Source organism: Sciurus carolinensis, chromosome 1 (assembly GCF_902686445.1).
Source record: "Sciurus carolinensis chromosome 1, mSciCar1.2, whole genome shotgun sequence".
NCBI classification, from domain to species: Eukaryota; Metazoa; Chordata; class Mammalia; order Rodentia; family Sciuridae; genus Sciurus; species Sciurus carolinensis.
The window spans coordinates 95,608,161-95,635,612 of NC_062213.1; the positions used below are offsets into that span (position 1 = coordinate 95,608,161).

Genomic DNA, 27,452 nt, shown 5'->3' on the forward strand with positions numbered 1-27,452 from the left:
ATTGTGAATTGAGCAGCTATGAACATTGATGTGCCTGTATCTCTGAAGTATGCTGATTTTAAGTCCTTTGGGTATAGGTCAAGGAGTGGGATAGCTGGTCAAATGGTGGGTCCATTCCAAGTTTTCTAAGGAATCTCCACACTGCTTTCCAGAATGGCTGAACTAATTTGCAGCCCCACCAGCAATGTGTGAGTGTACCTTTTTCCCCACATCCTCTCCAACACCTATTGGTGCTTGCATTCTTGATAATCGCCTTTCTAATTGGGGTGAGATGGGATCTTAGTGTAGTTTTGATTTGCATTTCTCTTATTACTAAAGATGGTGAACATTTTTTCATGTGTTTGTTGATTGCTTGTAGATCTTCTTCTGTGAGTGTCTGTTCATATCCTTAGCCCATTTGTTGATTGGGTTTTTTGTATTCTTGGTGTAGAGTTTTTTGAGTTCTTTATATATTCTGGAAATTAGTGCTCTATCTGAAGTATGAGTGGCAAAAGATTTTCTCCCACTCTGTAGGCTCTTTCTTCGCATTGCTGATAGTTCCTTTGCTGAGAGAAAGCTATTTAGTTTGAATCTGTCCCAGTTATTGATTCTGCTTTTATTTCTTATGCTATGGGAGTCCTGTTGAGGAAGTCTGGTCCTAAGCCAGCAAGTTGAAGATTTGGACCTACTTTTTCTTCTATATGATGCAGGGTCTCAGGTCTGATTTCAAGGTCCTTGATCCATTGTGAGTTGAGTGTTGTGCAGGGTGAGAGATAGGGGTTTAGTTTCATTCTCTTGCATATGGATTCCGGTTTTCCCAGCACCATTTGTTGTTGAAGAGGCTATCTTTTCTCCATTGCATATTTTTGGCACCTTTGTCTAGTATGAGAAATTTGTATTTATTTGGGTTTGTGTCCGTGTCCTCTATTCTGTACCATTGATCTACCTGTCTATTTTGGTGCCAATACCATGCCGTTTTTGTTACTATTGCTTTGTAGTATAGTGGAAGTTCTGGTATTGCGATACACCCGCGTTTCGTTCTTCCTGCTAAGAATTGCTTTAGCTATTCTGGGTTTCTTATTCTTCCAGATGAATTTCATGATTGCTTGCTCTATTTCTGTAAGGTACGTCATTGGGATTTTAATTGGAATTGCATTGAATCTGTATAGCACTTTTGGTAGTATGGCCATTTTGACAATATTAATTCTGCCTATCCAAGAACATGGGAGATCTTTCCATCTTCAAAGGTCTTCCTCAATTTCTTTCTTCAGTGTTTTGTAGTTTTCATTGTAGAGATCTTTTACCTCTTTGGTTAGATTGATTCCCAAGTATTTTTTTTTTTTGAGGCTATTGCAGTTGGAGTTGTTTTCCTCATTTCCCTTCCAGCTGTTTTGTCGCTTGCGTATAAAATGCTTTAGATTTATGCGAGTTGATTTTATAGCCTGCTACTTTGCTGAATTCATTGATGAGGTCTAGAAGTTTTCTGGAGGAGGTTTTTGGATCCTCTAAATATAGAATCATGTCATCAGCGAATAGTGACAGCTTAAGTTCCTCTTTTCCTATTCGTAATCCTTTATTTTCTTTGGTCTGCCTAATTGCTCTGGCTAGAGTTTCGAGGACAATGTTGAATAGAAGTGGTGAAAGAGGACATCCCTGTCTTGTTCCCGTTTTTAAAGGGAATGGTTTCAGTTTTTCTCCATTAAGAATGATGTTGGCCATGGGCTTAGCATAAATAGTCTTTATAATGTTCAGGTATGTTCCTACTATCCCTATTTTTTCTAGTGTTTTGAGCACGAAGGGGTGTTGTATTTCGTGGAACGCTTTTTCTGCGTCAATTGAAATAACCATATGATTCTTATTCTTAAGTCTGTTGACATGATGGATTACGATTATTGATTTACGGATGTTAAACCATCCTTGCATTCCCGGGATGAACCCCACTTGATCGTGGTGCACGATTTTCTTAATATGTTTTTGGATACCGTTTGTCAATATTTTGTTAAGGATCTTTGCATCTATATTCATCAAGGATATTGGTCTAAAATTTTCTTTCCTTGATGTGTCTTTTCCTGGTTTGGGTATGAGGGTGATGTTAGCTTCATAGAATGAGTTTGGTAGGGTACCCTCCTTTTCTATTTCCTGGAATTCTTTGAGAAGTATTGGAATGAGTTCTTCTTTGAAGGTCTTGTAGAACTCGACTGAGAATTCGTCTGTTCCTGGACTTTTCTTGGATGGCAGGTTTTTAATGGCTTCTTCTATTTCATTGCTTGATATTGATCTGTTTAAATTGTGTATGTCCTCCTGGTTCAGTTTGGGAGGAGCATATGTCTCTAGAAATTTGTCAATGTCTTCGGTAGTTTCTATTTTGTTGGAATACAGATTTTCAAAGTAGCTTCTCATTATGTTCTGTATCTCAGTGGTGTCTGTTGTGATATTTCCTTTTTCATCACGATTTTAGTAATTTGAGTTTTCTCTCTCTTTGTTAGTGTGGCTAAGGGTTTGTCTATTTTGTTTACTTTTTCAAAGAACCAACTTTTTGTTTTGTCAATTTTTTGAATTGTTTCTTTTGTTTCAATTTCATGGATTTCAGCTCTGATTTTAATTATTTCCTGTCTTCTACTACTTTTGCTGTTATTCTGTTCTTCTTTTTCTAGGGCTTTGAGCTGTAATGTTAGGTCATTTACTTGTTGACTTTTCATTCTTTTCTGGAATGCGCTCCATGCAATGAACTTTCCTCTTAGTCCTGCTTTCATAGTGTCCCAGAGATTTTAATATGTTGTATCATCATTCTCATTGACCTCTAAGAATTTTTTTATCTCCTCCTTGATGTTTTCTGTTATGCGTGCTTCATTCAATAGCATATTATTTAGTCTCCAGGTGTTGGAGTAATTTCTGTTTTTTTATTTTGTCATTGATTTCTACTCTCAGTCCATTATGATGTGATAGAACACAAGGCAGTATCTCTATTTTTTTGCATTTCCTAAGGGCTGCTTTTGTGGCATAACATATGGTCTGTTTTCGAGAATGTTCCATGTGCTGCTGAGAAGAAAGTGAATCCGCTCGTTGATGGATAGAATATTCTATATATGTCTATAAAGTCTAGGTTATTGATTGTGTTATTGAGTTCTATGGTTTCTTTGGTTGGTTTTTGTTTGGAAGATCTATCTAGTGGTGACAGTGGTGCGTTAAAGTCACCCAGAATTATTTTGTTGTGGTCTATTTGATTCCTGAAATTGAGAAGGATTTGTTTGATGTACATGGAGGCAACCGTTGTTTGGGGCATAAATATTTACTATTATTATGTCTTCCTGATTATGGTTCCCTAAGCAATATGAAATGTCCTTCTTTATCCCTTCTGACTAACTTTGGCTTGAAATCTACTTTACTGAAGAAGGATGTAAACCCCCGGTTTTTTTACTGATTCCCGTGTGCGTGGTAGGTTTTTTCCCATCCTTTCACCTTTAGTCTGTAGATGTCTTTTCTTTGAGATGAGTCTCTTGCAGGTAGCATATTGTTGGGTCTTTTCTTTTCAATCCATTCTGCCAGTCTATGTCTTTTGATTGATGAGTTAGGCTATTAATGATCAAGGTTATTATGAGATATGATTTGTATTCCCAGTCTTTTTTTTTTTTTGTTTGTATTCCCAGTCTTTTGTGCTTATTTTCATTTTTAACTTGACTTGGTTCTCCTTTGAATGGTTTTCCTTTAAGGTCCTCCCTTTGCTGACCTATATTGTTGTTTTTCATTTCCTCCTCATGGAGTATTTGTTGAGAATATTCTTTAGCATCATATTTGTAAATTCTTTTTTTTTATTTTTTATTTTTAGGTACTGGGGATCAAACCCAGGGCCTTGTGCTTAGAAGGCAAGCACTCTACCGACTGAGCTATCTCCCCAACCCCTATAAATTCTTTTAACATTTTTTTTTAATCAGGAAAGATCTTATTTCATCTTCAAATCTGAATGTTAGTTTTGCTGGGGACAGGATTCTTGGTTGGCAACCATGTTCTTTCAGAGCTTGAAATGTCGTTCCAGGCCCTTTTAGAGTCTGGGCAGAGAAATCTGCTGATATTGTATTGGTTTCCCCTTATATGTAATCTGATGCTTTTCTCTCGCAGTCTTCAAAATCCTATCTTTATTTTGTATGTTAGACATTTTCATTATAATGTGCCTTGGTGTGGTGTGGATCTGTTGTAATTTCATGCACCTGGTGTACTGTAAGCCTCTTGTATTTGATTTTCCATTTCATTCTTCAGGTTTGGGAAATTTTCTGCTATTATTTCATTGAATAGGTTGTTCATTACTTTGGTTTGTACCTCTGTGCCTTCCTCAATCCCAATAATTCTTAAGTTTGGTGTTTTCATGATGTCCCATAATTCTTGGAGGTTCTGTTCATGATTTCTTACCATCTGCTCTGTTTGGGCAACTTTATTTTCAAGATTAAATTTTATCTTAATTGTCTGAGGTTCTGTCTTCCAAGTGGTCTAGTCTTTTGGTGATGCTTTCCATTGAGTTTTTTATTTGGTTTATTGTTTCCCTCATTTCAAGGATTTCCATTTGTTTTTTTGAGAATCTCTATCTCTTTGTTGTAATGATCTTTTTCTTCCTGTAGTTGCTTTTTCAACTGCTTATTAGTGTGATCATTCATTGCCTGCATTTGGTTTCTTATCTCATTCTTTGCTTCACGAATCATTTTACTTATGTATAATTTGAACTCCTTTTCTAACATTTCTTCTACCACCCTATCACTGGATTCTATTAATATAGAATCTAGGTTTGTTTGGATCATTCTCTTCCCTTGTTTTTTTGTGTTGTTCATTTATCTTCCCCTCTAGCAGTGCAGATCTGGAGTAGTCCTATTTCCCTATAGGCTTATAGTGGCCCTGTAGGTTTCCAAAACCTTTTCTTTAAGGGGGATATCAATATTAGCAGTGCCCACTTCAGACAATATGCAACCCTAAACCAAATAGCCTCTATGAGGACATTAACAATATTGTCATAATAAACAGAATGAGTTCAATTATTATCTTCAGTGTAACAGATTTGCAATAAGGTCTGCAGTTTCTAATGGAGGACAAAGTTGATGTGGCGGGGTGTAAGATGTAGCTGACAGTGAGCATCTAGTCTCCAGCAGGCATCTCAGGATGAGATTTCCCCCACCTAAGATGGCTTCCCGGATTATCCAAGATGGCCACTCTGGCTTCCAAATGTGTTGGCAAATGGGGAGCGGTGGCACTGGGTGTGGGTGTGGTCAACTGGAGGTCTTGGAGGCGGGTGTGGATGGTCTGGTTGCTGGATCCTGAAGGTGGGGTGTAGTCAGTTGATCTGAGGGCCCTGGAGGCAGGGAGTGGTCTGTTGGGCTTAGGGATCCTGGAGACAGGGCTCAGTCAGTCTGGCCAGGGGTCCTACAGTTCCTGGCTGTGTCTCAAAATGGCGGCAGACACATGTAACCAAACCTGCAGATACTGTGACAGTGAACTTCCAGGCAACACCAGGCAGCTGGTGCTCTCTGTGGTCAGTCTGCTGGTTGCTGTTGGATGATCAGCAGGTGAACCTCGGGTGGTGGGTGATGGGTAGGTGAAAGGCATGCGATGGACAGGCAAGAGGCAGGCAAATGGTGGATGGTAGGCGCCAGACAGTGAGCAATCTGCACTCAAAAAGTAGCAGATATGCTGGCAGACTGTAGGTGATTGCAGTAGACAAATGGGGTAAACAACAGGGGATTGATAAGCAGCAAAAGCTGCCTCACCAAGAAACAGATATCCTTTGCTTGAAACCTGAGTTATAGAGTGACAAGGAATGCAGCCTCCCTCTAGTCTGCCTTCTTGGATCTCCCTTTTTATTTTTCTTTTGAGACAGGGTTTCACTAAGTTGCCTCACTAAGTTGCTGAGGCTGGCCTCAAATTTGTGATCCTCCTGCTTCTGCCCCGTGAGTATCTGGGACCACAGGTGAACACCATCATGTCCCACATACATAGTTAGAAATTTTAAGTATGTATATATAGACAATTCATATGTTAAAGAGTAGATCATAATGAAGCACCATTAAAAATATCACATATGAAAACCTGTGGCTGGGGATATAGCTCAGTGGTATAACTGCTTAGAATGTGCAGACCCTGGTTTCAATTCTCAACACTGAAAAATAATTGTGGAAAGTGGTATCTAGAAGTTAGTGATACCTAGGTGGGCATGATGGCACAAGCCTGTAATCACAGCAACTTGGAAGTCTAAACCAAGAAGATCACAAGTTTGAGACCAGCCTCAACAACTTAGCAAGATCCTATATCAAAATAAAAATAAAAAGGGCTGGTGATATAGCTTAGTGCTAAAGCACCCCTGGGTTCAATCTACACTAAAACACACACATGCATGCACACACAAAAAAAGAAGTCAGTGATACCTAAGCACATCTATTAAGAACAACCAATTATCTAGATTGTGAATATTTGGTTCTCTGTTTCTATTTCAGCCTGTACACTTTTCCAAACATTCTGAAAAAGTTTTCTTAATTTCCTTCCACATTAAGCATTCAGCAACTTTCCACATGATTCTGTTCTTCACTGTTTTATTGCATTTTAGGGGTTTTGTTTGGTTCGTCTTTTGGGTTTTGTTTGGTGCTGGAGATTGAACTCTAGACCTTGCATGGGGCTTGCACATGCTAAGTACATGCTCTGCCAGTGAGCTGTACTCCCAGCCTTTTATTACATTTAAGAACTTATTTTTTTAACCTTTTTTCCTTATTTCATCTAATTTACTTTAAGTTTCACCCTGTTCTCAACCACATCCTCTTTATCCTGGTTTATTGTCTTTTTTTTTTTCTTTAATTTATTTTTATTTTAAATGAATGGGATACATCTTGTTTCTCTGTACATGAAGTAGAGGCATATCATTTGTGTAATCATACATTTACATAGGGTAATAGTTTTTGATTCCTTCTGTTATTTTTTTCCTTCTCCCCACCCCTCCCACCCCTCTTTTTGTTTATTGTCTTATCTCCACTTTTATCTCTTATTCATGTCCACATTTTCTTGTGTGCCAAAATAGACACAATTGAAGATTTATGCCTGTCTCCTGCAGTAAATATTTTTCTTTCTTTTGTTTGTACTGGGGATTGAACTCAGGGGTGCTTAACCACTGAGCCACATCCCAGCCCTTTTTATTTTTTATTTAGAGGCAGGGTCTTGCTAAATTGCTTACAGCCTCACTAAATTGCTGAGGCTGGCTTTGAACTTGTGATCCTCCTGCCCCAGTCTCCAGAGCTGCTGGGATTACAGGTATAAGCCATTGCACCCTGACTACCCCCTCCCCCAGTTTAAGCCAATACAAATTTATTATCTTAACAGTTTTGTAGGTCAGAAATCAAAATCAGTCTCCATGGGCTAAAATGTCCTTTTCAATTTAAAGACTTATTTAGTTTATGATTCAGCTACATTTTGAGATTGTGGAGAATATCAGGGCCATCACTGCAGATATGAAACTGTTGATAAAATATTTTAGGGTTTCTCAAAATGTTGGGAAAAAGCTGATTTGATAGATACATAAATTGATTGATTGGCTTTGCCTTCATAGAGAAAATGTCATTGTAACTGTGTGAGAACTACATTTTACCTGTATAGATGTCTCCCTAAACCCTATGCTTGTTTTTAAATATAAAGGGAATGCTGTACCACAGCAATTTTTAAATTTATTCTAATTAGTTATACATGACAGCAGAATGCGTTTTGACACATTATACACAAATGGAGCACAACTCCTCATTTCTCTGGCTGTACACAATGCAGAGTCACCCAGTGTTTTAAATGTTCACTTTTCTTCTCAGTAGTTTGTAATGTTCTTTTACCTTTGCAGCTTATGAAATTAACTAATAGATGTCCAAGGATATTTTGTTCTGAACTACAATTCCTTTTCTATGTTTGTTAATTTTTTTATTTTAGGAAATTTAAATTATGCTTCCTAATTATAATATTTAGTTTAAGTCTGGCAAAATCCCTTCCATTATTAGTCAGCTATAGTAGCTGTGCTTCTTAATGAATATTTATTTCTTTTAAAGGTAGAAAATAAGTTGAACAATTCCTTATCACAGCATTTTGCTGATGTTTTCAGTATATATGAATGTATCATGAGAACAATTTTTATAAAATCTATTTTTCTCCCTATTTTGTTCCTATAGAATAACAATATTCACCCTATAAAATGTATAATAAAACACCAGCAAGAAGTGAAGATTTATTTTCCCATCAAGCTTACACCTAACTTTCTGGCATTTCCTCATCATCCTCTGGGCATGTTATATCGTTATAAAGTACAGGTATGGTATCCTAAAATGTAAGAATTCACAAAGAGATAAGTCAGCTTCTCTGATTAATTTATTAAAATTTGATTAATATTATATTTCATTTCCCTACAATCTTTTTTTTCTGTCTTTTTTTTTTTTTTTTTTTTTTTTTTTTTTTGGTACTGGGGATTGAACTCAGGGGCCCTTAGCCATTAAGCCACATCCCCAACCCTTTTTGTATTTTATTAGAGAGAGACTCTTGCTGAGTTGCTTAGGGCTTCCCTAAGTTCCTGAGGTTGGCTTTGAACTTGCAGTCCTCTTTTCTCAGCCTCCCAAACTGCTGGTATTACAAATGGAATAAACAGCAGGGGATCGATAAGTAGCAAAACTGCCTCACCCAGAAACAGATATCCTCTGCTTGAAATCCAAGTTACAGAGCGACAAGGAACATAACCTCCCTCTAGTCCGCCATCCTGGATCTTCCGCTGGTATTACAGACATCTGGCTCCCCACAATCTTAAGACTGTAATTCATTCTTTGGTGACCAACAACCACCAAGTCATGCTCTTGGGTACTGTCATCTACATAACAAGACTTGATGTACTTTTTGACTCTCTTCCATATATTCTTCCTTTGTAAATTTTAAAGTTTTGTCATCTTCCCTTGTGCTCTTTTTTAAATTTATTTTTTATTAGTTTATTATAGACATACATGTTATTGGGGTTCATTTTAACATAATTATGCAAGCATGTAAAAATTTGCTCCAATTTAGTCTTCAGTACTTCCTTTTTCTCTTCTCTTGTCCCTCCCTATTCTTTCCTTTTTTTTGGTACTGTGAATTGAACCCAGAGGTACTTTACCACTAAGCTACATCCCCAGTCCTTTTTATTAATTTATTTTTTATTTTAAGGCAGAATCTCACTAAGTTGGTTAGGGCATCTTTAAATTGCTGAGGTTGGCCTCAAACTGTAATCCTCCTGTCTCAGCCTCCCAACTAGCTGCGATTGCATCTGTGCGCTACCATGCCCAACTCCTTCTTTTTTTTTTTTTTTTTTTCCTTCTTAAATTCTTTTTATTTTATGGTGCCAAGAATTGAACTCGGGAGAACTTAACTGCTGAACCACATCTACAGCCCTTTTTTACTTTTTATTTTGAGACATAGTCTCACTAAATTGCTAAGGGCCTTGCTAAATTGCTGAGGCTGGCTTTGAATTTGTAATCCTCCTGCCTAAGCTTCCTGAGCCACTGAGATTACAGAAGTGTGCTACCACTCCCAGCTCTCTCTCTTTTATCCTACTGATTTTCTACTTATTTATAGTTTGTTTGTTTTTTTTTTTTTTTTAAATAGTGCATTGTGAGCTGGGGGCAGTGGCTCATACCTGTAATCTCAGCATCTCAGGAGGGTGAGGCAGGAGGATTGAGAGTTCAAAGCCAGCCTTAGCAAAAGCCAGGTGCTAAACAACTCAGTGAGACCCTGTCTCTAAATAAAATACAAAATAGGGCTGGGGATGTGTCTCAGTAGTCGAGTGCCCCGGAATTCAATCCCCAGTACCTCCCCGCTCAAAAAAAAACTCCATTGTGTATATATATCACATTTTCTTTGTCCATTCATCTGTTGATGCGCCCTTGTGTCCTTTTTTAAAGTTATGTGATACTACCATTTCTAAACCTCCGTTTAGTGTTATTCTTGCCCTTTAATCTACTTTACTATATAGCTGGACAATTTCTTAATGTGTACAAAGACAGTTACAAGTTTTATTATTTTCTAAACTTTATTTCATCAATCAAGTTTTACATTTTCACTTGAATTCTGTTATTCCTCCTATAACAATTAAATATAAGGTTGTGCTTTTTCACAGGTAGAGGGTGGTAGTGGCAACTTCACCTGGACCTCTTCTAATGAAACAGTGGCCATGGTAACCACCAAAGGGGTGGTGACTGCGGGTCAGGTCAGAGGGAACAGTACTGTTTTGGCCCGAGATGTACAAAATCCCTTTCGATATGGGGAAATTAAGGTAAATGACTCTACAAAGAAACCTTCTGGTCACTTCTGAGATACTTCTGTCTAAATTTAAGTACAGTAACATGTTTGTAAATATTTCTAGTTCAACTTTGCTATTTAAAACTGTTGTTCAAATTCAGTCTGAAAGTACATATTCCTTAAATATTTCTGAACCTGGGTTGAATCTTGCATCACTTAATAGCTACTTATTTAACATCTGTGCTTGTTTTCTCTAAAATGGAGATAATGTAAATATTTAGTTCCATAATTGGACAATACATGTGAGAATTAAATGAGAATGTTTACCCCAGTGCTTGACATATATTCAGTTTTTAATGTTAGCTATTTTGTTATAATTACCATAAATATGCTCTTTAACTGAACTTTATAAAGTAGCTCTACTTCTAATTTCATATTTTTTTGTTAATCTTTTCTAAAAGACTGAAAACTAATTTTTTTTTCTTAGTTGCAGATGGATACAATTCCTTTGTTTTATTTATTTATTTAATTTTTTTTGGTGGTACTGAGGACTGAATCCAGTGCCTCACATGTGCTGGGCAAGCCCTCTACCACTGAGCTACAACCCTAGCCCCATATTTTTTACTGTATTTTATTACCATTTTTCTGTTTTCTCCCACTTTAAATATATGTTGCTTTTCTCTGCAGGACCTAGCATTTTGCCATCACTCAGTAATTATTTTTTTAATATCCCTTAGGTACTTGACACCATACTATGTATCATAGAACATTCAAAAATGCATAGCATATCATCCCTATTTTAAAGAAGCTAACATCTAAGAGCTGGAGATGTAGCTTATGGTTGAGCACTTGCCTAGTGTGCATGAGGCTCTGGGTTCAATAGCCAGTACCATAAAAGAAGAAAAAGAAAAAGAAAAAAAAAAAAAGCTAAACCCTAGGTAGGAAGATATAGTCACATGAAAAGTTAAAAGTTAAATGACATTTTAAGTGTAGATGAGGTATAGTAAAGCAGTATATATATTTGACAGTTTACTAATAGTACAGTAAAAGTACTATTAGTTCGTAAAGGGAAAGTCCTTGTAGACTAGTTAGAGAGTATCATGAAAGAGGTGGGAACTTGAATAAGACTTTGGAAGATGGAGGCAAACCAAGGTCTAAGGGCCAAACCCAGACAGCTGCCTTTTTTGGTAAATGAAATTCCATGAGCACTCCCATTCATTCATATATTGTCTGTGGCTCTTTCAAGCCACAACTTCAAAGTTGAGTTGTTGCTATAGAGACCTGACAACCTGCAAAAGAGTGAAATATTTACTATATGGCCTTTACAGAAAGCATTTTCCGACCCCTACTATGGACAATAGGGAACAAACACAGGTTTTTAAACAGGCCAATAATATGGTAAGTCTTCTGTTTAGAAAGATATCTAATTATTTTTATAATCAGACAAGAACAGTGATATTATGTTTTTTAAAATGCAAAAGATTGCAGCTGGTGCTACACACTAGAAGACTACAATGAACTGAAGGGAGCAAATAAAGACAAAGAATTTAGTTAAGGACTGGGTGTGTAGCTCAGTGGTAGAGTGCCTGTCTTGTAAAGCAAAAAAGAAGTTCAAAAAACTAAAAGAAAACAAACAAAAAAACCTCTGCAGTTAAGTCTAAACTAGTGAAATGGTGCTAAAAGTAGACAGAAATGGACAAAGTGAGAGTTTTTGTTTTGTTTTGTTTTGGTTTGTTTTTTTGTTTTTTTTTTTTGTTAACAGGTATACTTAATCAGGTTTGATGCCCAGTTGGGTGGGAGAAGTGAAGGATTTAAAGCCACAGAGATGATGTGGAGATTCCAAGTTTCCACCACAGGGTAGATAGAAAATACAAGAAATGCTGGACATGGTGTCACATACCTGTAATCCTAGTGGCTCAGGAGGCTGAGGCAGAAGGATCATGAGCTCAAAGCCAGCCTCAGCAACTCAGTGAGGCCCTAAACAACTCAGTGAGACCCTTTCTCCAAATAAAATATAAAAAGGATTGGGGATGTGCCTCAGTGCTTAAGTGCCCCTAGGTTCAATCCATGGTACCAAAAAAAAAAAAAAAAAAGAAAGAAAGAAAGAAAAAAAGAGAAGAGAAAAAGAAAAAAGAAATAAAATACAAGAAAAGAAGCCTAGGGATATAGCTTATTGACCCTGGGTTCCATCCCCAACACTGGAAAAAAGAAAAAGGAAAAAAAAAAAAAAAAAAAAATTGTGGTGAGGGGCGTGGGGTGATAAATTCAGTTGTGTATAAATTTATTATAATTCACCTATGGAGCATCCAGGTTGATGTTTGTAACTAGAAATAGGGATCTGAAGTTCAACTGACAATTTAAGGCTGGAGAGTTTTCAGCATATGATTGGTCATTGAAGCTTTGGGATTAAATAAGATTTCCCAGGAAGAGCTTGAGTCAGAAAAGATGGATTCTGTGTAACATAAGTGTCACTTTAAGGAACATAGAGGAAGAGGAACTGGTAGAAGAAACAGAAAAAGTGACCAAAAAAAAAAATGACAAAATAAAATATATTGTTTTAAAAAGATAGCAAGAGCAGGTCTTGATGGTACATGCTTGTGATCCCAGTGGCTGTGGATGCTGGGACAGAAGGATCTCAAGTTCAAAGTCAGCCTCAGCAATTTAGCAAAATCCTAGGCAACTTAGCAAGACCCTGTCTCAAAATGAAAAATAACTTTCTAGCTCTCCGGCCATCTTGACGACTGCTCTTGGTTGGGGGTCGTCCCGCATCTAAGGCAGGAAGATGGTGGCCGCAAAGAAGACGAAAAAGTCTCTGGAGTCGATCAACTGTAGGCTCCAGCTTGTTATGAAAAGTGGAAAGTATATGCTGGGGTACAAACAGACTCTGAAGATGATCAGACAGGGCAAAGCAAAATTGGTCATCCTCGCCAACAACTATCCAGCTTTAAGGAAATCTGAAATAAAGTACTATGCCATGTTGGCCAAAACTGGTGTCCACCACTACAGTGGCAATAATATCGAATTGGGCACAGCATGTGGAAAATACTACAGAGTGTGCACACTGTCTGTCATTGATCCAGGTCATTCTGATATCATTAGAAGCATGCCAGAACAGACTGGTGAAAAGTAAAACACACAAATTTCTTCTTTAATAAAACGTGGCAGAGCTTGTTTTAAAAACTGAAAAAAAAAAAAAAAAAGTGAAAAATAAGCCAGGTGGGTGGTGGTGCACACCTGTAATCCCAGTGGCTCAGGAGTCTGAGGCAGGAGGATTGCAAGTTCCAAACCTCAGTCTCAGCAATTTAGCAAAGCCCTAAGCAATTTAGGGCTTTCATTTTTCTCAAAATGAAATATAAAAATGGTTGGGGATGTGGCCCAGTAGTAAAGAGCCCCTGGGTTCAATCCCTGGTGGCAAGAAATGAATTAATAAATAATATCAAGAAAGGATGAGGCTGGGGTATAGCTATGTGATAGTGTGCATACTTAGGATGGGCGAGGCCCAGGTTCAATCTCCAGTACCACTGCCCCCTCCAAAAAAACAAAGAAAGAGGCAGTGCTTTAAGTCAGAAGTTAGCAAACTTTTTCTGTAAAAGTGCTGCATACATTAGTCTTTGAGGGCTATATACAGTATTTCATATTCTTGTTGTTTTTTGCCTTTTTTTTTTTTTTTTGGTACTAGGGATTGAACCCAGGGACACTTAACCACTGAGCCACCTCCCCAGCTCTTTTTAATATTTTATTTAGAGACAGAGTTTCACTGAGTTGCTTAGGGGTGGTTTTGAACTTGCAATTCTCCTGCCTCAGCCTTCTAAGCCATTGGTATTACAGGCTTGCACTACCCCACCTAGCTTTGTTGTTGTTTTTTATTTTGCAAGTCTTTAAAACTATTTTTTAGTTTACTGTACAAAAGCAGGTCATATACTGGCAGTTTGCCAGACCCTTGATGTATAGTGTTAAATGATTTAAAGACATCCTTTGATTAAGTGATGAAGAGAGATATGTTTAGCACTTAGTGTGTATATTTACATGTATATGTAAAATAGTATGCAGTCTTCCAAAGTGTCTACAGGGGATTGGTTCTTGGACCCCTCAGACACCAAAATCTGAGGATGCTCCAGTCTTTTGTATAAAATGGCATTGTATTTGCATATAATGTGCATATATATGTACATCCTCTTGTGTACTTTAAATCATCTCTAGATTACTTATATATGATAAAATATAAATGCTGTATAGTAAGTTGTTATTCTGGGAGCTGGAGTTGTAGCTCAGTGGTAGAGTGTCTATGAGGCATGTTCTGGATTCCCAGCACCACAAGAAAAAGATAGAGAGAGAGAGATAGTTGTTATGAAATATATATGTATGTATACACACACACACACACACACACGCACCCCTGGCATGTTCGTGTTTGTGTATTTATTTATTTAATTTAAAATTTTTTGGTGTCTGGGATTTACTCCAGGGACGTATAACCATTGAGCAACATTCCCAGCCCTTTTCATTTTTTAAATTTTGAAATAGGTTCTCACTGAGGTGCTTAGGACTTGCAAAGTTTCTAAGGCTGGTCTCAAACTTGTGATCCTCCTGTCTTAGCCTCCCAAGTCACATGCACTGCCACTCCCATTTTGTGTGTATATTTAAATATTTAAGGAATGATTTCCTTTTTTCTAAGAATTTCCAAAAAGGTAAATTGTTTTTCCTCTAGATATATGTCCTAAAACTGAACAAAGTGGAACTGTTACCATTTCATGCTGATGTGGAGATTGGCCAGATTATAGAAATCCCCATTGCAATGTATCATGTAAATAAGGAGACCAAAGAGATCATGGCATTCACAGACTGTTCTCATTTATCCTTGGATCTGAACATGGATAAGCAAGGAGTCTTTACTCTTCTCAAAGAAGGTAAGAGTATAAGCCTGTTTTAAATTTCTCCTTCCTCTGTCCTTGAATTGCGGTACCAGTCATAAATTTAGAAACTACTTGAGTTTAAATTCATATATTTCCTTTTTTCTTTTTCTTTCTTTTTTTTTTTTTTTTTTTTTTGGTACTGGGGAGCTTAACCAGTGAGTCACATTCCCAGTCCTTTACATATTTTATTTAGAGACAGGATCTCTCTAAGTTACTTACGGCCTCACCAAGTTCCTGAGGCTGGCTTTAAACTCATAATCCTCCTGCCTCAGCCTCCTGAGCCGCTGGGATTACAGGTGTGCTCCACAACAGCCAGCGTATAATTTCTTTTTTTTTATAATACTTTTACTGGTTCTGTCAATTGCCTTGAAGTAGGTATTAATCTACTTATACTTGTAGAAACAAAGACACAGAAATTGAATAACCTAGTAGCTGGAAAATATCAGTTTTCAGCTTCTAGTAAGGTCTTCTCTTTCAGTGTCAAGCTCTTTTCTTCTTTCTTTAAGACATATACCATATTTATTTCTAAGAGAAGTACAGTGCCATTTAATGTCTATTTTTTAAGGTTACTCAAGAAAGGAAAAAATATCTTTCTAATAAAAAAGAAAATAAGAACACCAAATGCACAAAATCACAACAGATCCACACCAAGGGACATTATAATGAAAATGCCTAACATTCAAAATAAAGATAGGATTTTGAAGGCCACGAGAGAAAAGCATCAGATTACATATAGGGGGAAACCAATACGCATAGCAGCAGACTTCTCAACCCAGACTCTAAAAGCTAGAAGGGCCTGGAACAACATATTTCAAGTTCTGAAAGAACATGGTTGCCAACCAAGAATCCTGTACCCAGCAAAACTAATCTTCAGATTTGAAGATGAAATAAAATCCTTCTATGATAAACAAAAGTTAAAAGAATTTACAAATGGAAAGCCTGCGCTACAGAATGTTCTCAACAAAATATTCCATGAGGAGGAAATGAGAAACAACAATGGAGGTCAGCAAAGGGAGGAAATACCTTAGAAAAATCACTCAAAGGAGAAACCAAGCCAAACTAAAAGCCAAAAATAAGCCCAAATGACTGGGAATACAAATCATATCTCAATAATAACCCTGAACGTTAATGGCCTAAACTCATCAATCAAAAGACATAGACTGGCAGAATGGATTGAAAAGAAAGACCCAACAATATGCTACCTGCAAGAGACTCATCTCAAAGAAAAAGACATCCACAGACTAAAGGTGAAAGGATGGGAAAAAATCTACCACGCACACGGAATCAGTAAAAAACCGGGGGTTTACATCCTTCTTTCAGATAAAGTAGATTTCAAGCCAAAGTTAGTCAGAAGGGATAAAGAAGGACATTTCATATTGCTTAAGGGAACCATAAATCAGGAAGACATCATGATAGTAAATATTTATGCCCCAAACAATGGGGCATCCCTGTACATCAAACAAATCCTTCTCAATTTCAGGAATCAAATAGACCACAACAAAATAATTCTGGGTGACTTTAACGCACCACTGTCACCACTAGATAGATCTTCCAAACAAAAACCAACCAAAGAAACCATAGAACTCAATAACACAATCAATAACCTAGACTTTATAGACATATATAGAATATTCTATCCATCAACGAGCGGATTCACTTTCTTCTCAGCAGCACATGGAACATTCTCGAAAACAGACCATATGTTATGCCACAAAAGCAGCCCTTAGGAAATGCAAAAAAATAGAGATACTGCCTTGTGTTCTATCACATCATAATAGACTGAGAGTAGAAATCAATGACAAAATAAAAAAACAGAAATTACTCCAACACCTGGAGACTAAATAATATGCTATTGAATGAAGCACGCATAACAGAAAACATCAAGGAGGAGATAAAAAAAATTCTTAGAGGTCAATGAGAATGATGATACAGCATATTAAAATCTCTGGGACACTATGAAAGCAGGACTAAGAGGAAAGTTCATTGCATGGAGCGCATTCCAGAAAAGAATGAAAAGTCAACAAGTAAATGACCTAACATTACAGCTCAAAGCCCTAGAAAAAGAAGAACAGAATAACAGCAAAAGTAGTAGAAGACAGGAAATAATTAAAATCAGAGCTGAAATCCATGAAATTGAAACAAAAGAAACAATTCAAAAAATTGACAAAACAAAAAGTTGGTTCTTTGAAAAAGTAAACAAAATAGACAAACCCTTAGCCACACTAACAAAGAGGAGAGAGAAAACTCAAATTACTAAAGTTCGTGATGAAAAAGGAAATATCACAACAGACACCACTGAGATACAGAACATAATGAGAAGCTACTTTGAAAATCTGTATTCCAACAAAATAGAAACTACCGAAGACATTGACAAATTTCTAGAGACATATGCTCCTCCCAAACTGAACCAGGAGGACATACACAATTTAAACAGATCAATATCAAGCAATGAAATAGAAGAAGCCATTAAAAACCTGCCATCCAAGAAAAGTCCAGGAACAGACGAATTCTCAGTCGAGTTCTACAAGACCTTCAAAGAAGAACTCATTCCAATACTTCTCAAAGAATTCCAGGAAATAGAAAAGGAGGGTACCCTACCAAACTCATTCTATGAAGCTAACATCACCCTCATACCCAAACCAGGAAAAGACACATCAAGGAAAGAAAATTTTAGACCAATATCCTTGATGAATATAGATGCAAAGATCCTTAACAAAATATTGACAAACGGTATCCAAAAACATATTAAGAAAATCGTGCACCACGATCAAGTGGGGTTCATCCCGGGAATGCAAGGATGGTTTAACATCCGTAAATCAATAATCGTAATCCATCATGTCAACAGACTTAAGAATAAGAATCATATGGTTATTTCAATTGACGCAGAAAAAGCGTTCCACGAAATACAACACCCCTTCGTGCTCAAAACACTAGAAAAAATAGGGATAGTAGGAACATACCTGAACATTATAAAGACTATTTATGCTAAGCCCATGGCCAACATCATTCTTAATGGAGGAAAAACTGAAACCATTCCCTTTAAAAACGGGAACAAGACAGGGATGTCCTCTTTCACCACTTCTATTCAACATTGTCCTCGAAACTCTAGCCAGAGCAATTAGGCAGACCAAAGAAAATAAAGGATTACGAATAGGAAAAGAGGAACTTAAGCTGTCACTATTCGCTGATGACATGATTCTATATTTAGAGGATCCAAAAACCTCCTCCAGAAAACTTCTAGACCTCATCAATGAATTCAGCAAAGTAGCAGGCTATAAAATCAACTCGCATAAATCTAAAGCATTTTTATACGCAAGCGACAAAACAGCTGGAAGGGAAATGAGGAAAACAACTCCAACTGCAATAGCCTCAAAAAAAAAAAAATACTTGGGAATCAATCTAACCAAAGAGGTAAAAGATCTCTACAATGAAAACTACAAAACACTGAAGAAAGAAATTGAGGAAGACCTTTGAAGATGGAAAGATCTCCCATGTTCTTGGATAGGCAGAATTAATATTGTCAAAATGGCCATACTACCAAAAGTGCTATACAGATTCAATGCAATTCCAATTAAAATCCCAATGACGTACCTTACAGAAATAGAGCAAGCAATCATGAAATTCATCTGGAAGAATAAGAAACCCAGAATAGCTAAAGCAATTCTTAGCAGGAAGAACGAAACGCGGGTGTATCGCAATACCAGAACTTCCACTATACTACAAAGCAATAGTAACAAAAACGGCATGGTATTGGCACCAAAATAGACAGGTAGATCAATGGTACAGAATAGAGGACACGGACACAAACCCAAATAAATACAAATTTCTCATACTAGACAAAGGTGCCAAAAATATGCAATGGAGAAAAAAGATAGCCTCCTCAACAACAAATGGTGTTGGGAAAACTGGAAATCCATATGCAAGAGAATGAAACTAAACCCCTATCTCTCACCCTGCACAAAACTCAACTCACAATAGATCAAGGACCTTGAAATCAGACCTGAGACCCTGCATCTTATAGAAGAAAAAGTAGGTCCAAATCTTCAACTTGTTGGCTTAGGATCAGACTTCCTTAACAGGACTCCCATAGCATAAGAAATAAAAGCAAGAATCAATAACTGGGACAGATTCAAACTAAATAGCTTTCTCTCAGCAAAGGAAACTATCAGCAATGCAAAGAGAGAGCCCACAGAGTGGGAGAAAATCTTTGCCACTCATACTTCAGATAAGCACTTATTTCCAGAATATATAAAGGACTCAAAAAACTCTACGCCAAGAATACAAATAACCCAATCAACAAATGGGCTAAGGATATGAACAGACACTCACAGAAGAAGATCTACAAGCAATCAACAAACATATGAAAAAATGTTCACCATCTTTAGTAATAAGAGAAATGCAAATCAAAACTACACTAAGATCCCATCTCACCCCAATTAGAATGGCGATTATCAAGAATACAAGCAACAATAGGTGTTGGAGAGGATGTGGGGAAAAAGGTACACTCATACGTTGTTGATGGGGCTGCAAATTAGTTCAGCCATTCTGGAAAGCAGTGTGGAGATTCCTTAGAAAACTTGGAATGGACCCACCATTTGACCCAGCTATCCCACTCCTTGACCTATACCCAAAGGACTTAAAATCAGCATACTTCAGAGATACAGGCACATCAATGTTCATAGCTGCTCAATTCACAATAGCCAGACTGTGGAACCAACCTAGATGTCCTTCAATTGATGAATAGATAAAGAAACTGTGGTATATATATATATATATATATATACACACACAATGGAATATTACTCAGCTATAAAGAATAATAAAATATGGCATTTGCAGGCAAATGGATGAAATTGGAGAATATCATGCTAAGTGAGATAAACCAATCTCAAAAATCCAAAGGACAAATGATCTCACTGATAACCGGTTGATGACACATAATGGGGGGTGGGAGGGGTGCAAGAATGGAGGAAGGAGGGACTGTATAGAGGGAAAAAGAGGGGTGGGAGGAGTGGGGGGAAAGGAAAAAATAACAGAATGAATCAAACATCATTACCCTATGTAAATGTATGATTTTGCAAATGGTTTGCTTTTACTTCATGTACAAACAGAAACAACATGTATCCCATTTGCTTACAATAAAAATAAAGAAAAAAACCAAACACAACCTTTTCTTTCAGCAATAAAAAAAAAAAGGAAAATAAGAATGGTCTATTCATAAAGGTTAGCATCCTTTCTTTCTATTGAGCATCATAGTTTATCCTCATCCCTGTCTTTTTTTTTATCAATACGATAGTAGTAATATCTAAAATCTAGTATTTTCCAGACTCTGTTCTGAATACTTTCATGTATTAACTCATTTAATTCTCCCAGTACATCTATAAGAGTGGCATCAACTTGGACTTCTTTTTTACTTATTGGTATGTAGTACTAATCACATCTTTTGCCTCTGCTCGAAGTGCCTTCTCTAATCTTCAGGCTCTCATCATCTCTTATGTAGGGTACACCAATACCCTTCAGCTGTTCTTGCCTGGATAATCATGGCTACCAGATCAATCTTCATGCGGCTTAACTTCAATATTACTTTTTCTGTTCAAAACATTTTAGAGGACTGTCTTTGCCAAAAGAATAGAGCAGAAATCCTTTTAGTTTAGTCTTTATAGCCCTCTACAGTATAACCAGTCAATTTCATCATGACAGTATGTATGATTCTAGCTAAGTCAACTACTTTGGTTAAATTTTCTCTTACATTTCCCTCATATACTCATTCACGTCTCATTTATATTTCTTTGTTCAAGGTATTTCTCAACTTGAAATACTTTATTTAAATCTTTTTTATTAGAAATCATCTTCCTGTCTTCTAAACCTGTATCATTCTTAACACTTTCTGGTAATACTTTAAGTAATTTATGTACATGTTTATTCTCCCCTTCTAACCTATAAGTGCCTTAAGTTCAGGAGGTAAGGATCTTTGCTCACATTTGTATCCTCACTGTAGATTGAATTGTTTTTTATATAATATGTCTGTTAATAGAAGAAACAGATTCTTATATCAACCTGACATTGAACTGGCAATGTTGCTAAATGGTACAGTGCTTACATAGCAAGTGCAGGACCCTAAGTTTAATCCCCAGTCCCACAAAAGAAAAAAAAAAAGATATAAAAATCAGAGCCTAGTAGTGAGTGTGAGGTTTTTTTGTTCTTTGTTTTGTTTTTTTTTTATCCTGAGACAGGGTCTTACTACGTTGCCTCGCCTGAACTTGAACTTCTGGATGCAAGTGATCCTTCCACCTCAGTCTCCCAAGTAGCTGGGGTTACAAGTGCATACCATTGCCCCTGTTTGAGTTTTTTTTGTTTTGTTTTGTTTTGGGTTGTGTGTGTGTGTGTGTGTGTGTGTGTTGCTAGAGAGTGAACCCAGGGCCTTGTGCATGCTAGGCAAATACAGTAATACTAAGCTACACCACAACTGATAATGGTATTTTTTAATGTGTTAGAATTCTTATATTTCTAAAGCCTAATTTCCTGGAGAATTAACTAATTATTAATGGTTTTTTGATTCAAAGGTATTCAAAGACCTGGACCAATGTATTGTTCCAGTACACACATAGCAGCCAAATCTCTGGGCCATACTCTGGTAATAGTGAGTGTGACTGAATATGAAGAGTACTTGGAAAGCAGTGCCACATTTGCTGCTTATGAACCCTTAAAGGTAAGATATTTCATAGTAAGACACTGTCATTCATTTCTTTTCACGGACCCAACTCTGCACTTAGGGACTACCTAGTCATCTGCATTCACTACAGATCAGTGATATTTGTGTTCGTATTTACCACTTTTTGTGTGTGTGTGTAGCACTAAGGATCAAACGGAGGGCCTGACACATTCTAGGCAAGTGCTTTACCAGTAAGTTGTATCCCAGCCCCACTATTTTGTTTTTAGATATATACTCTCTCATCAAACCTGAGTTTCAGGGAATTTACTCCCTCATGCTTCTACCTTATGCTTGCTGAATTAAGATATTCAGGAATATTTTTAAGTTGCATCAGCAAGTTTTAGATATTTCTCCTTATTTTTTTCTTTTTTTTACTGAGGTATTAAATTTGTACAGTAAAGTACATTAAGTAGTAATCTATTTTTTTTAACCAGAAATTGAACCCAGAGGTGTGTAACCACTGGGCCACATCCCCATCCCTACCTTAAGTAGTAATCTGAAGGTATTATTTGAATTTTTACATACGTTTGTATAGGTAAAAACCAAACTATAGAATATTAGCGTACTCTCTTTTAAAGAACCCTGAAAGATTATTTTTTATCCTATACAGGGAAGTCATTCAGTCATCTTGCACCCTACATATTTAAGGATTTTCCAGTACAACAATATTTTGATCCCTAAGGAATGATCCACTATAACGTGGATATCATAAGAAATGGTTCAAAATACAAGTATAGCCTTACATGCTTTCTACATATTTGATTCTATCAGAAGCTAAAAATTAATGTTTGTAAGTTCTTACTGCTAGTTACTGACAAATCCTGAATCCATGACTCTTAGAATAAGGAAAAAGTTAACACTAATAAAAGAAGCAAGGTACATTATTAATTTTTTAAAAAATTCTGAGGTACAGTTGGTTACCAAAAAAAAATAAGAGATTAAAAAAAGATGACTTGTACCAGGCACTGTGGGACATGCTGCAATCTGAGCTACTTGGGAGGCTGAGACAGGAGGATTCCAAGTTCAAGGCCAACCTGGGAAATTTAGCGATACCCTTTTTCAAAATAAACCATGAAAAGGGATAGGATGTAGTTCAGTGGTAGAGTGTCTCTGGGTTCAACCCCAGTACTAAATAAATAAAAAGAAAAAAAAAAAAAAAAAGAAAAGAAAAGAAAAAGACAAAAAAGAAAGATAACTTGTTTGTTCATTATAATCTGCATTTTAAGTTGGCTTCATTCACATTGTGCAGTATATGTATTAAACATTTTAGTACATTGAGGATTTGAATACATTTCATTGGTTCCCTCGTGGAAGAATCATCTTATTTGCCAAATTAAGTGGAAGTGCGTGACTATGGCTTACGGTAATTTTCTTACTTTTATCCTTAGGCTTATCTCATATTTATTGTCTATAAATCAGATCTCTGAGTGTAAACCATCCTTAAAGGAAAGAAAGATGATAATTTTCTTTTTCTACCAAATGCTTTACTCATGCTTCTTTCCCTTTACCTGCTGAAAGAGAGTATGTAAAAACATATGTATCTTGGAGCTAGGAATTTAACTCAGAGGTAAAGCACTTATCTAGCATTTGTAAGATTCTGGGCTCAATCCCTAGTGCTGAAAAAAAAAAAAAAAAAAAAAAAATATATATATATATATATATATATATATGTATTCTACCTTTGTTATCACTATTGTTTCAGTATATGGTATCATTTTCAATTGTCCTTTTACTTCCAGCTCTATTCAGTTGGTCTGATTAATTTTGGACTATGTATCTAAGAAAAAGAAATTATCTGGTTTTTTTTCCTTAAAGAAACCTTCCATGAAGCTTCTAAGTTCATATTCTATTAATTCCCTCTGTAAAAAGTTTCTATAACACTCTGGGTTTGTTTGTTTGTTTTGTTTTGGTTTGGTTTTTGTACTAGGAATCAAAGTCAGGGTTTCATACATGCTAGCTAAGCATTCTACCACAGAGCTACATTCTCAGCCCTGTGTTGTGTCTTTTTGTAATACTCATTATACTCTACCTACTCTAAAACTTTCCCCAATGAGCTCTACTGTGACGCAGCACATTATTTGGATTTCTATTACTATATTCCCAGTGGACCATCAGTGAATAATTATTAATTGTATATTCCTCATTTAAGAGAATGCTGCCATTAGAGATAGGAATAATGTTTTAAAAAGTTTTATAGTATGGTTGAGCCCGCAAGTGGGCATGGAGTGAGGGCCAATGGATGGCTGTCCTTCTCAGCTGCCACTGCAACCTCCTCTGCGACTCCAGTTGATCAGACTGCGAAACCAGCTGGACAAAGAGCAGATTACAAAGGCACTGGAAGCTCTGTTGACACATTCCAGGTCCAGATAAAACAATAGTGGATTGCTTTTGAATGAAAGTGAAAATTTATTTTTAATTGTGATATTATGGAAAATTCCAGAAAAGGAACTATTGGCATCAGATCTGCTATTTTACTGCCGCCATTATTCTGCCACCCACACACACCACTTTACTACCCAGATTATTAGCCCAGCAAACTTCCTAGTCAGTCATTGGTACATTGTTATTAGTCAGCGAAATTCTGCTACTTAGGAATAGCTCCCCCACCATTTTCTCTTTCTCCCCCGTCTCCCGCCTCTCTCTCCTCTCTCCCCTCTCTCCCCTCCCTGCGGGCAGACACTGCCTGTCCCTTCCATGAGTTCCCTGCATCTGGAGTAGTTTCTGGGTGCTTTCAGAAACCAAGGATCAGATTGTCCTTGCCTCTTGGTATTCGATCAGATTTGCAGACGTCTGTTTATTTACTAAGATGAGTGCAAATCAACTGAAGAGACGGAAAGTTTCTACAGAACACTTTTGAACAAGCATGGAATTAAAACCATCTCTCGGATTATCCCTTTCAGAGCCTTAAAAAACAGAATATAAAGCCCACGAAGCTAAGCTCTGCCTTCTGGGTAGTTTTGACTTCTTCCTTGCTGATGACAGAATCCAGAGACTTTTGCCCTCATACATAAGGAGGCATTTCTATGGAAGGAAGAAAGTTCCAGTGCCTGTAAACCCTTCTGGCCAAGAATTTATTGAAAGTAATCGACAGTTCTGTAGGTGGAACTGTCTTATACATCTCCAAGAGTAGCTCTTGCAGGATACGCTGGGTCACACTGGGATGCAGACTCAGTACATCATTGAAAACATCACTGCCATACAAAAAGTCTCTCAGAAAACTGCCAGAGAAGTGGGAGAGCATGAAACTCCTCTTTGTGAAGACTGAGAAGTCTGTTGCCCTTCCCATCTTTTCCTAGTTTGTCAGTTGTCAGGATGAGACAGTGTCCTTACGCAAACTGAAGGAAGAGAAGGCAAAGAAACAAGAGAAAGAGAAAAATCTGTGAAAAACAGAAATTGAAGAAGAAAAACAAGAAGTTAAGGTGATGGGCTTGGGAGGTTACAGCCCTACATAAAGGTGAAGTGACACCTAAAATTGGTGGTCCAGCGAAGGGCCCTGGGTCCCAGAAGAAAAAAAAAAACCGGTAAAGCACCAGTTAAAAACAACACATGCATCTGATGAAGAAATTCCACAAATAGAAGCAATAGGCGACTCTCTGGCTAAAGAAAATGTCAAGGCCACAGGAAAGAAGTCTCCAAAAAAAAAGTCTTGGTCCTGGCACACCTGGTGCCAGGAAGAAAAGGCCCTGTCAGCTGCAGAGACCCCAGAAACTGCAGAGCCTGAGACCCCAGGTAAAGGCCCAATAAAGAAGCGAAAAGTGGAACAGAAGAAGAAAGAAAGAAACCCTGTGCTGGAGCAAAAAGACCCAAAACAGACTCCTAAAAAACCAGAGGCCAAGCTCTTCACTGCTTCTAGCAAATCTGCAAGAAAAGCTCCCAACATCCCCAAACAGTGGAAGAAACCCAGAGTGGCCCAGTCAACCCCAAATCAATGACTCAACCAGAAAGAGCTCTCCTTGAAAAGGAGAACTTTTCAAAAATACTTGGGTCCTGGACTGGGAATATAACTCAGTGGTAGAGCACAAGGCTAGCATGCACAAGGCCCTAGGTTCCATCCCTAGCACCACAGAAAATAAATAAAAATAAAAATACTCAGTCCTAACCCGCATTTCAAACTTCTCCAAAATTGAGGCCTATACCTAAATATTATTTAAAACCTGCACAGGTGATTCTGACATGTAGCTGGTTAAAAGAGCCAGTGCTTTGAAGTAAAGTCAATTTTTAAATTATTCTGTGTATTTGCTAATGTAATAGAGGGAAAATAGAGTGCTTCTCTATGGTTGTGTATTTTATTATTAAAATGTAATGTTAGCAGCAAAAAAAAAACAAAAAAAAAAAACCTTTTCTATATTTATTTATTTATTTAATTTGTATTGGGAATTGAACCCATGGGTGCTTTACCACTTGGCTACATCCCCAGTCCTTTTTATTTTTTTATTTTGAGACAAAATAAAAAGAAAAAGGAGAAAAAGAAGAAAAGAAAGGAAAAAGACAAAAAAGAAAGAACTTTGTTTATTATAATTTGCATTTTAAATTAGCCTCATTAAATTGCTTAGGGCCTCACTAAATTGCTGATGCTGGCCTTGAACTTGTGGTCCTCCTGTCTCAGTCTCCTGAGTTGCTGGGATTACAGGCGTGCTCCACTGTCCTCCACTGCGCTTGGCAGAAATATTTAATTTTAATGATATTCAATAATACATGATTAACTAGTTCTGAAAAGAAATAATAAAATATGGTTTGCTTATACTTTTAGAATAATTGTTTAAACTCTACTTCATTTTATGATTTGGTCAATGTTGTAGACACTTGAGCACCATGCAAGAATAACCTGTACTTGCCGGGCATGGTGGAGCACACCTGAAATCCCAGCAACTCAGGAGGGTGAGGCAGGAAGATCACAAGTTCAAAGCCAGCCTCAGGATTTAGCAAGGTCCTGAGCAAGACCCTGTCTCAAAAGAAAACAAACAAAAAAAAGGCTGGGTATGTGGCTCAGTGGTTAAGTACACCTGGGTTCAATTCCTTGTACCAGACCAAAAAAAAAAAAAAAAGAATAACCTGTACTTCAAAAATACTTTGTTCTGCTGGGCAGCTTGGGAGGCTAAGGTTGGAGAATCACAAGTTCAACACCAACCTTAGCAACTTAGTGAGATCCTGTCTTAAAATGTGAAAAATAAAAAAGGGATGGGGATATGGCTCAGTTCAATACCCAGTACAAAATAAACTTCATTCCCCTAATGCCAGATTCCTCATATATAAGTGGTATACAACTCCTCTGTGAACTGCAGTGAATAATACCTCTCTTCTCTACCTTTTAGGTTATAAAGTTCTTTGAGAAATATGATGAAGTATACACATGTATTATTTTTATGTTTTTAGAGCAGAAGTTTTTTGATACTTTAGTAAAGTATTGACTTAAAATGCTTGTGCAGTTATTTAAACAATACTTTTATGTGCAGTTAAACAACAGCCTTGTACTAAATCCCATTGATGAAGAGAAATTCTCTAAAAAAATTGGTGTAAGTTATTCTTGCCTCTTGAGGAATTTACATAACTAGAGAACACAACAAGAATTATTAGACTTGGGCTGGGGTTGT

At 37.0% G+C, this 27,452-nt stretch overlaps 2 protein-coding genes and 1 pseudogene across 2 annotated transcripts in view; all 3 read left to right on the forward strand.

Annotated features, from left to right (window-relative positions):
• Nup210l (nucleoporin 210 like) overlaps positions 1-27,452 on the forward strand; it is a 126,479-nt gene that overhangs the window by 23,004 nt on the left and 76,023 nt on the right. The window contains 4 exon segments of the mRNA XM_047557337.1: positions 8,151-8,288; positions 10,115-10,270; positions 14,945-15,143; positions 21,713-21,858. Coding sequence (XP_047413293.1) covers positions 8,151-8,288; positions 10,115-10,270; positions 14,945-15,143; positions 21,713-21,858 — 639 coding nt within the window.
• LOC124959500 (60S ribosomal protein L30-like) lies at positions 13,006-13,366 on the forward strand. Its single transcript, XM_047517931.1, has one exon. The coding sequence runs from the start codon at positions 13,019-13,021 to the stop codon at positions 13,364-13,366; it is 348 nt and encodes a 115-aa protein (XP_047373887.1). The 5' UTR covers positions 13,006-13,018.
• LOC124988502 (ribosomal L1 domain-containing protein 1-like) lies at positions 24,060-25,793 on the forward strand (annotated as a pseudogene).